We start from the raw sequence: 11538 nt of genomic DNA on the forward strand, positions 1-11538 counted from the left end.
AAAGTGAGGAATGAAAACAAATGTAAGGTTGACATGCATGCTACTGTCTACTCTACCCACAGAATCTGCACAGTCTCAACTCCAGCTGGTTAAGTTAAACTGGTGCAAGTATTGTGTATAGACTTATATCAGCTTAGCTTGGTTCCATCAGTTTAGACCAGTGGTGCTTAACGTGTGGCCCACGGGCTGTATCTGGCCCCCGAAGTAACTGGATCTGGCCTGCAGCACAAGGGTGCAGGGGCAAGCAGTTTGGCCTTTGCAACCATCTTGCTCCTCTATATTACTTACTGGAAGTGAGCCCCTGTTCTGTCCCCTTCCCTTATGGTAAACACTGTTTATGGGAAGTAAACTCTCTCCCTCTCTTCCCCCAGACACCCCTTCCTCTCTTTCCCTCCCTCGCTACAAGAGGGCAATGTTGCCCTGTAGTGCAGTCATTTCACAAGCAGTGGGTTCATGATGCTAGAAGGTTATGCCCCACAGGTTCAAATGGCACCTATACACTGACAGACTACACCAACAGAAGACAGGCTTAAACTGACAAAAAAGTCAAACCAGTTTAACTAAATTGGTATAAAACCAGTTTAACTAAATTGGTATAAAAATTGAACTCTTAGTTACATCCACATAACTTTGTCTTTTGATCAGGGGCCACAGTTCAGTCCTACCAAACTGTAACTGTAAACCTTTGTGCTCTTGCACCACCTGCTTCCCGCTACTGCCCCACATCTGTGTTACAGCAGTTTCAAGAATGGCTCTGGATTAGTGACCACTTGAGTACATTAAAGATGAAAGCTTTTGAGACACGCTTCCTCCTTCCTGAGGCAATATTAAATGGAGGTGGATTTGTTCTGCCTCAGCCTGCAAGCCTGGGAGCTGCACATGTGCAAGCCTGTGAGAAAAGTAATGAAGCATCATGGTAGTATTGCTATGCCATGCACTTGGTCTCCCTCCAGCAACTTCACTGCCATATCTCTGCTGCAACCATCTGGGCTTGTCAGTTACCGTGTCATAAGCTTAGCGTTGTAGATAAAGTCTTTGCTTACTTCATATGGGCTTAGTCATTGCTAATGCTCTTGCCCTCCATCACTATCCAGCTACTGGAGCATGAATGCCAACCCTGCTACGTGCCCCCTTGCCTCACCCCAAAAAATCACCCCAAGCTTCCATGTCTGTCACCCTAACACAGCTTTGTAGACAGAAAGGGCACTAGGTATGTCACACACTTATCATTAGGGGCACTTGGTAAGCTCAGTATAACGCAGCTATGCAGTTTGATCCATTATCAATGCAGACTTAAAAAAGAGACTTTCCCCAATCTTGGGTACATCTCAACATAAGCCAAATGTGTTTGCTAGTCTACAGACAACCAGAACTACAAAATTAAATCATTCTTATTCATGACAAAAGGATGTTAATGGTAAAGCCTAAAGAAAATTCCAACTATTTTATTGCTGATCTGAGCAGAAACATCAAATGAACATGCCTACTTGTTGCTGCTGGGTGCTCTAGCAGATAGTGAGGTGGACTCCAGTGCAGCAATTGACTACTGTCAAGATTTGTTTAGGGAAGGTGGGTGGAGGTGGAGAAAGGAAGGGAATGAAACATTCATGCCTATCTTCTGGGTGCAAAAACTTCCCTGTTAACTTCCACAATGCAATTACATCTGAAAAATTAAATATGTGCATCAAAGTACAGAGGGAGCACAACAATCTAATTTAACATAAAAACAAACAAGCCCAAGGGAAGCAGCATTGATTGCTCTGGATATAGCAAGGGAAAGCTTTGGGGGACAGTACTGCATAATACCATAATTCCTACTGAATTGTTCAGGTCTAACAGGCTGCATAAGATACACGATTATGTGTATGCTGAAAGCTTTTCAGAGACAGTAAATACAGGAATCCTTTACATAGGGGTTAGCTTATTCCAAAGAGAAGGATAAGCTGCGCTAATCACATGCTTGCTATTGTTACAGCATCCCAATGGGATGTAAGGACTGTGCACACAAGTTGGATACATAAAGCCTGGAGTCTGGAATTAGAAATGGGTTTCTAGATCAGGGGCTCAAGGATGCTCAGCCTTAAGTTGCTATTCATCTGTACAGGTGTGGTTGTTACCCTGAGTTCTAGTTTTAGTTCAAGATGAAGTAATCCAGGGCACAGACTGCCTCGCATAAAATACCTTCATAGCCATGAGTTCCTGCATCAATACAGCATTTTCCAGATCAAGCCTCTGACTGTCTCCACGAGGTTTGACATCATAACTGAGTGGATCAATGTGAATGCTCTCCAGTTCCAACATGGTGAGTTTGACTGCTGCCCTATCATTCTTCAGTTGCTGGATGTAATCTTTCAACCGCTGCTCATCCTCTTTTGTGAACTCTGTATCACAGCTACTTGCAGTTGAGCTGGTAGTACTGAAAAAAAGCAAACACATCCTTACCAGCAAGAAAAAGGGGATTGTATTTCTAGCATCCTCACATTATTTGCATTTTGGTTTAATCAACAAATCTGATCCATCCATCCATTCTTACACTACCAGTTATGATAGAATATAATTTTAATTAGGATTTAGTATATATTTTTTAAAGCACTATGGTAGCACTTTAGTAAACACCACCTTCAGACAGTGTGTCAAGTATCCAATTTTTCATATTTGGGAGGAAAGTTTTATGAATTCTGTTTCATTATCTGAATTCAGGTAAAAGATATGGATAGTATAGCAAACGTTATAATAGACAGAAAATGCATCTACAAGTCTTTACAACATAAAAGAAAAGAAAAAGCATTCTTCAGACAACAAGAATAAAAGAAAAAAAATCTCAGAATACTGAATCAATTACTTCTTCAGTGCAAAGTCAGGTATTTTGTTGCCTGGAATTAAATTATTTTGACTGGAATAACAGTTTTTGAGTATCATCTTTTAAAAAAAAATAAAAAGTGAACTCAGTGCTTTATGTATTATACCGAAAGCAATGACAACTAAGGTCTGTTACAAACAGCACCTTTGATACAGCACTGGCAATAGCACAGCCAACTTTTAAACACTGCCTCCTCACCGTGCCCTAACTTTCCAGGGCAAGGACAACACCTAGAAGCAAAATGGTATTTCAGAGCCTGTGATCTCCCTGTAATAAATGTTATGGTTCCTTATTTTTGATAGACATATCTGCAGCAACTTGCCTGAGACTGGCAGGTTACTTTAGCAGATCCACCAGCAACTGTCACATGGATGGCAGTGTCTTTCAATCACTATCAGGCTGGGGCTGAATCTGAAACAGCAACCAGCTATCTATCCAAAAGACAGCCAAATTGCTCAAACTTAGAGACTTATCATAGGATTTCTAATGAACTCCTTCATCTGACTTTTCCATAGCATTCCTTTTCTAAGATGCAGTTTCCAAAGCAAAACTGTCAATCAATTAGCTTTCTGACAGAGCACCAAACATGGAGCTTTTATAAAGAGAAAACAATGTCTAGATAAGCATGGGGTGCCTCAGTGCTCTGTCCCTATCTAGCTGCATGCTAGTGGTCTAGGGAAGAGAGATTTGGGGAGGTTAACTGCAATGCTGCTTTAGTTCCTTAACATGCCAGTGCTGAATATAACTGCAATAACACAAAAGGGAAAAGAACCAACACTGCGTTTTCTACAACCTCACACAGACAAGCTGCCTGCTGTCTCCCGAGGACCTGTAATCAGCTGCTGGGTGAGGGTTAAGTCATCCATTAAGTGTGCCTGTCTGGAATGCTGGATGATCTCAGTTATCAGCAGGGGAATAAATCACTTTCTGTATTGGGTTGCATTATTTTTCAACATTTTTGAGGGGAAAACCCCACCCTTTGGATTCTTGCTGTCTTGACAATAATGTCCTCGCATTGTATTTTGTGTGTGCTATTATGCACTGGAGAAAGAAGGGAAAATAGGCGGAACCTGTGCTCTTTTAAGCTGCATCAGATAACGGCCAGAGAATCTTTGGCCAGAATTGCAAAAGCAGGGCAGCCCAGGAGGAAACGGAGCATTAGCACAGCTACAAAGACTTCCCTAAGTCTCTCCCCCTCACAAAATATCACATTACATGGCTTTGCTGCAGCTTTCTGCTCATTTCAAATAATTTCTTCTCTCTCCAAGGAATAATAGGCGCTGTGTTTACTTGAAATGAAAACCTTTTTTTGTTTTTGTTTTCACTAATTTCCATCTGCATTGAATCAGAAAGCAGTTTGTCTAGTTTAGGCAAAAATATCTGCAGGTATTAATGAGGTCTGCTTAATGCTTTGTGTTTCAGAAGATCTTAAAGCTCTTTATAAACCTTAATTCAGGCTCTCTACTGCGCACCTCTGAGATAGGAAATACAATAAATTAGTATTCAAATCCATCTTCAAGTGGCACTGTAAGCTCCTCTAGCTTCCAAAATAAAAATAAATCACAGTTTTTCTGGATTACACACCCACACCAGAGGTCCCCTGAACCTTGGGGACGGCCCATAGGGTCCCATACAACAATTAGTGCTCATTTTAACTTTCATATAAAGAAAAGATATACCTCTAGACTCCTCTGCTGGGAAGAGTACTTTCAAACTGAAAAACAAGTACAGGACTGTAAGCCTATGGTGGGTATTAATTTTAAAGCTCACTAATATTTGTAGTACCAGCCACAGCTGCAGAAGACTGATGTTAATGTCAGTGGCTGTAGGTCTCTCCATTTTTTGGAGACCAATACACAGCTGTGGAAGGCAAGCTGAGTTGATGAAAGTGATGCTAGGTCTGGCTTTAGCTCAATCCTGGCTGCCTGCCTGCAGCTGAGCTGGCTCCTCTGCTGAAGTGCTAGTGAAGTCTCTTTTACAAGGTGAAGGGTGAAGCTTTTTCAATCACAGGCAGAAGAAAAGGAGAGCTCTCCCTTCTCCAATTTCAGCAATAATCCTTCCCCTTCCATGAAAGAGGGAGAGAAGCAGCAATCTGGGTAGCAGAGGGTAGGGTTTCACAGCCAACCCCTACTCATAGAAGGTGGAAAGCACGCCCACCTCCCCACCCCTTGTTATTTATCTTACTATTTTTTAACCCCTGGACCCAGAAAAAGAGGTCCAGAATATGAATCTGCATCACCAAACAAGGAAAAAGTGCCAATACGAATGAGTGTGACTGTGTTGTAACACTGTTAGGTGACCCCTACAAAATTTTCAGGCCAGCCCTGTTGTTTTTTTGGTAGAGGCAGGGGTGGTGAGGGAGTGACAGAGTGGATGGGGGAAAAAACTGTCAGTGATGACACATCCCTAGCTAGGGACTGTACAGTACTGAATTTGGCATCCTAATGTCCTTTTCTACAGCAATCAGGATAACAAGAATGAAACCAGGGAACTAAACACGCAGAATGTCTGAACCAGAAAAATTCATACACAGGGTCTTTTTCATTTCAGGTCAGTCCACACGCAGTGTTACTACGCAGTCAGCCGCCTACATGTGCATCACTGTGCAGTAACTAATTGGGAGTAAATTTGATACTTGCATCATGCATGGTGCAGGTATCAAATTTATGCTTAAGTTAGCGTAAGTCACCATATTTACTGCACAGTATGGGCATGCATAAGTAGATGTGTGCCCGTACAGTGCAGTAATTCCAATTACTACACAGTAAATGTGCATGTGTAGACGTATCCACAGTGTTGGTAAATACCAAGATGAATAGTCTACCCACCCTGCCCATCTCTGGAAGCTGACATGATGCCTAGATGAGGTCAAATTAATTTTCATATATAATCTTTAGAGAGAACATAGGACAGTGGGAAAGGTTTTATCAGTTGACACACATGTGTACATACACAAATTCACTCTTAATATTTCTCTCTTTACTGATGCCATTAAGTGTGTCTTGTCTTTTCATTTCATTTCACAAAATGTGTCTGGAGGCTGGGGATATAATGACCCTTACCTTTTATGTAATTCAATTTGAAATATATAATTGCATGTTAATAGAACTAAAATCATGTAGAAAGTGTCAAATTCATGTAGCATTCTTGAGTGGTAGCATCAACCCAAGTATTTTTAATTTAACGAATGCATTTGTTAGGAAATGCACATTTGTCCACTCATCTTCCAAGTCACAGTGGCTCCACATCTCTGAAAGTGCACTACTGGAAGGCAGTAATAACCTTTTCAAATGAACTGGCTTTGCCCTCAGACAAGGTAGAATTAAAACAGCAGCTTATTGGGCTAAAATCACAATACTCTGGCATATCCACCTCCCTCTTTTAAACACTATGTGTTCCAATGACTAAGTGTTGTGTGGACAGCATAAAAACAATCTTTGGGACCTGGAAGCATCAACGCACTTCCATATCACCATTTCTGTATTTCAGCCAAGATAATTCTTTATTTCAAGTGCTTATCTGAAATCTGTGAGTTGGATGTGATAGGTAGATTTAGCTCTATGTTTGGTTGTGTCCAGAAGGCTTGTAGCATGTCGCAAAAAAGGTACAAATGCAGACTGGGGCATGATTGACAAGGCTGTAGTACTGCAGAGAAGGACCTGGGGGTTACAGACCATAAAGCTGAATATAAGCCAACACTGTGCTCTTCTTGCAAAAAAAGCCAACAGCATACTGGGTTGTATCAACAATAGTGTCACTTGCAAATCAAGGGAAGTGATTCTTCCATCCTATTCAGCACTGGTGAGGCCTGAGTACTGTATCCAGTTTTGGACCTCACATTTCAAGAAAGATGTGGACAGATTGGAAGGAGTCCCATGCAGAGTGACAACAATTACTGGAGCTTGGGAAGCAAGACTTACGTTTAAAGGCTGAAAAGAACTAGTGTCTCCAGTCTGGAGAAGAGAAGACTGAGAGAGGATTTGATAACAGTCTTCAACTATCTGAGGGACAATTATAAAGAGGACAGAGATGGACTTTTCTCTGTGACCACAGGGGATAGGCAGGACTAGTAATGGCCTCAAGCTGCAGCAGGGGAAATTTAGGTTGGAGATTAGGAGCAACTTTTTGACTATGAGGGCGGTCAAGTATTGGAACCTTTCCCACTGTCCTATCTAGAGAAGTTGTGAAATTTCCATCCGTGAAAATTTTCAAGAGTGGGTTGGACAGACATTTGGCTGGGGTGGTTTAGTCAGGGATGATCCTGTCATGAGGAGTGAGCCAGGCTAAAAAACCTTGTGAGGTCCTTCCCAGCTCTATCTTCCTACGATCCTTTGTTATAGAAACACATTTCCTTTGCATACAATAGTCCCACTGCTCCTCCCCCCATCTAGATGTAAGGTTGGAGGTTACTAGCAGCATAATGAATACAAAACAGCATTTTAGTCCCTGCAACATCTCTCTCCCCCGCCTCAGTTCATTCTTTTCAAAGGTTCATTCTTTTCAAAGGTTGACTCTTCTTGGAAATAAATGTTCCATGGTTAGACTGTCCATTAAAATGATTACGACTTTCAGCTACATCGCAAAGCTATTTTTATTTTTAAAAAATGAATTGGCAATATTGTTGGATTGCTGCCAACCAAATCAATTGAGATGCTTGCTATTATTTTTATTCACATGACTGGTAACAACCTCTGTGCTGTTTTTTCATTTCATCTCAGTTGCTCCTTTTTATAATCTTTAACCCCCCGGTCACCAGAGGTTGACTATGCATTTGTTCTCTGTAATGCATTCAGAGATTTGACGTTCAGCAACTCATTTGTGATGCCAAACCTGAATCTGGGTCAACACTTCCATTATAACCCCCTCTTCAAAGGGGTTTGAACTTCAGGGCAAATTATTCACTTAGCCATGAAGTCTGGCAAGGAGAGGTTCCTCCCCACACCTTAAAAAGTTTTCAAGAAAAAATGTGCCTATCAGTTTGAGTAAGATTATCTGAACACAAAATATAACCAACAAGACTGCAAAGCTCAGTCTTGTGGATCAATAGCATTAAGCTGTCAAAAGCACAGAGATGTTTTCAATTCAGTGTTTTAAGTGCAGCTGCTCCTAACCTGCAGTCCAGAGAGCACTCACTGCTGAGAGTGCTGTCTTCCCTCCTGGTGCCCATCTGTTTCTACAAAGCTTGAAGATTCTTCATTACCAAGAAAAGCCAGGAAGACTGCAGAAGCAGCTAGAAACAAGGGACCAGACTTTCTTGCTCTGGTAGAGAACCCTGGTGCAATAATGAAGGAGAGGAAATGGAAACCACCTTCAGTGATGTCAACCATTAGTGGGACCAGAGCGGCCAACATACACCAACACAAAAGAGATGTCTAGGGCACAAGGATCTGAGGCAACTGGGCATCATGTCCCGAGACCCTAGCACCACATATAGTGTGCAATAAGAAAGTATTTGCAAAGAGAAAGAGGAACAAAAAAGAGCCAGAATGTGAAGAACTAGGAAGAAATTATACTGAAGGGCAAGAAGACAGTATTATTAACTTTCTTCATAAAGGAATAAACCACTTTGGGCCAAGTCCTATTTCGCCTTAACATGACTAAGTGCCACTAATGCAAATTTCAGATTCTACTTCCCCTTGTGGCAGAACAGGATTACCTGGGTACATGTATAAATGCTGGAAGTAAAATGGAGGAGGAAGAGAAGAGCCCTCCCACATTTTAGCCCAAGGGTTAGCGCACTTGTCTTGAGAGCTGGAGACTTGGTTCTAGGCACCACACACCCAGAAGGGTTTGAACCTCTGTTTTTCATTTCTCAGCAAAGTGTTGTAACCACCTGATCATACACTGGGCATTGCCTAGAGGACTCTCCTCTTGAAGCTGGTCCAGGAGGGGAAGATATATGGGGGGCCAAGAGGAGAACATGCTACAAGGAGTTTGGCTCAATGCGATGGATGGATACTGCCCTGGAAGGGAGGCAGTCCATGTTTTGGCCCCAGCAGCTGCCTTCACTGACTTTCCTGCTCTTTGTACTAAATACTCACTGGATGAGATCAACAGATAGCAGTAGACTAGCTAATAATGCAGGTATGTAAGTGGAACTGAGGCATGTAGAAGTGAAATAAGATTTGGCCCTTACTGAAGAAAATACAGTTCAAGGCACATGTATAACGTTACTGTCCCATCTGAGCAACTGCTGGGAGTTGACACCTGGAAGTTTTAAGTGGAGAGAAGTACACACAGACAATCGCCCTAGCTATGGTGAAGTGGTCACACTATGTAAAGCTTGGGGAACTTTTCTATTATAGCATCTCTGACCAAAACAGAGGTGGGGGGCGGAGATTTTGTAGTTAGATGAGCAAATACATACGTTCTTTTTCTGTTTGTATATATAAAACAACTATTCAATTGCTGTATTCGTTTAAAGCCCAATATGTATGTGATCTATAACAGGAAAAATCTACCCTGCAATAATGCAGAAACAGATTCAGGTGAATAGTGTAGTTTCCCATTCTTTCACACACATAAGTATTTAAATTCCTTTTAGGCCATTAAATCCCACTCAACTTCAAGCATGCATACATGCTGAGGTGCTGTCTTTTCAAATGAGAAATTTTACATACACTTATGCAGACATTGTTCATGGGTTGTTATACAATACAGACAATAAACATTATAAAAGTGCATGCTGTAGTTTTAGTTTAAAACACACTGATGACCTTTAGTAACACTTAACTTTATGCAGTATATGAATTACTATGCTGCAACTGTTTACCTATACTAAGACATTGACCAAACTTCTCAGAATCTTCTAAGGCAGGGACACTTAAAACGTGTTAAGTACATTAGATAGGAAAAAAGCTAATTTATGGACTAATGGGCATTATCCAATATGGGAAGTCCCATCTAATGGTAAGTCAGAAAATAAGGAAGTCTTTTGCTGGATTTCTCAGCATGTTAAATCTTTTAATTGATACCTCCGAAGGACCACTCAGAAATGGTTCTCAAGAGCCCTAAGAATAAAGAAAGCCTCCTCAAACTTCCAGCTTTTTGTCTTGCACCGCACCCTCTCTGAAGATTAAATCCTCAAATATTCATTTGGGACCTGATTTTGAAAAACAGGCTTATAAAGCCTTATCATTGTGCTCTGTAACTCCAGAGCAAAAGTAGAGAAAAAGTGGTTGGTATGAAACTTGCACTTTTCTTGCACTCTTTTTCTTTTGATAAGGTGCTCAGTTGTTAATGCTACACAATATACCCTGCATCCGAGATGTCTGAAGAGTCTTCTAAGTCCTTTAAGAAGCTAACTGGTAAGGGGGTAAATTCAGCAAGATTCAATTGATTCACTAGTCAGCAATCAATTTATCTCCCCTTACCGACGAAGTGGAACATGGAGTGATCTTAGCTTGATCATTAGTTTTATTACTCAACAGAGCCAAAGGGCTTGTATGTAGAATGTTCTTTTCCCCTAGCTCCTATTACTCAGCAATTACATCTGATTTTCACAAGACCAGGGAAAGGCCCATCTAGGGACTGTATTCCTGTCAAATGACAAGTTTCTATCAAAACGCAAGGCTGCAGAAAAATTTTTTTTTTAATCCTTCCAGGCTTGAGGTTACTTTATTTATTTTTGGTGAAGCTTTCAGGGTAAAAAAAAATGTTTTGTAACTGAAACCTATGCATTAAATATCCCACAGAAAGGATTTAAAAAAAAAAGACAGAAAAGAAAGACTGCTTAACATCAAAAGTTCAAGAAGAGTGGTTGCTCCTCAAGGGAGCAATCCTCATTGCACAAGCTAAGTCTATTCCATCTCGGAGGAAAGGCAGCAAGAGGGCACTGCAGCCCCCCTGGCTCTCCAGGGATCTAGCAGACCTCCTAAGGCTAAAAAGAAAGGCCTACAAAGGATGGAGAACGGGATTCACCTCCAAGGAGGATTATTCTGCACTGGTCTGGTCCTGCAGGAAGCAAACCAGGAAAGGCAAGGCTGCAACTGAACTCCAACTACCTTCGAGCATCAAGGACAATAAAAAGTCTTTTTCAGATATGTGGGGAGCTGGAGGAAAAACAAGGGCAACATTGGACCCCTGCTGAACCAGCTGGGGCAACTGACAACTGACACCCAGGAAAAAGCCAACCTTTAAAATGGGTACTTTGCGTAGGTCTTTCATCAATCCCATGGGACGCCCATGCCCACCCCGGGACAGGGCAGTCTGGGTGAGGGAGATCCCCTGCCCTCCATTAATGCTGACCTTGTGAAGCTGGATACCTTCAAGTCAGCCAGCCCTGACAATCTACACCCCAGGGTACTCAAGGAGCTGGCAAGCATCATATCTGTGCCAGGGGCTGGGCTCTTTGAAAACTCCTGGTGCTCTGGTGTAGTGCCCAAAGACTGAAAGAAGGTCAATGTGGTGCCTATTTTCCAGAAAGGGAGGAAAGTGGATCCGGCTAACTATAGGCCCATCACCCTGACTTCTATCCCGGACAAGAGCTTAGAAAAGTTTATTAAAAAGGCCATCCTTAATGGATTGGCCGATGCCAACATCCTAAGGGATAGCCAGTAAGGGTTTGTTGAGGGTAGGTCTTGCTTGACCAATCTCATTTCCTTCTACAACCAGGTGACCTATCACCTGGACAAAGGAGAAGAGATTGATGTCATATATCTTGATTTCAAAAAAGCCTT

General features: G+C 41.8%; 1 protein-coding gene across 2 annotated transcripts in view; it reads right to left on the reverse strand.

Moving 5' to 3' along the window:
- Positions 1–11538, reverse strand: part of MCC (mutated in colorectal cancers) — a 357260-nt gene that overhangs the window by 26243 nt on the left and 319479 nt on the right. For both annotated transcript variants that reach the window (XM_019532486.1, XM_019532487.1), the window contains one exon: positions 2182–2416. In XM_019532486.1, the coding sequence (XP_019388031.1) occupies positions 2182–2416 (235 nt within the window). The remainder of the gene's footprint in view (positions 1–2181; positions 2417–11538) is intronic.

The sequence above is a fragment of the Crocodylus porosus genome, unplaced genomic scaffold (assembly GCF_001723895.1).
Source record: "Crocodylus porosus isolate Cpor-Errol unplaced genomic scaffold, CroPor_comp1, whole genome shotgun sequence".
In the NCBI taxonomy this organism is placed as follows: domain Eukaryota; kingdom Metazoa; phylum Chordata; order Crocodylia; family Crocodylidae; genus Crocodylus; species Crocodylus porosus.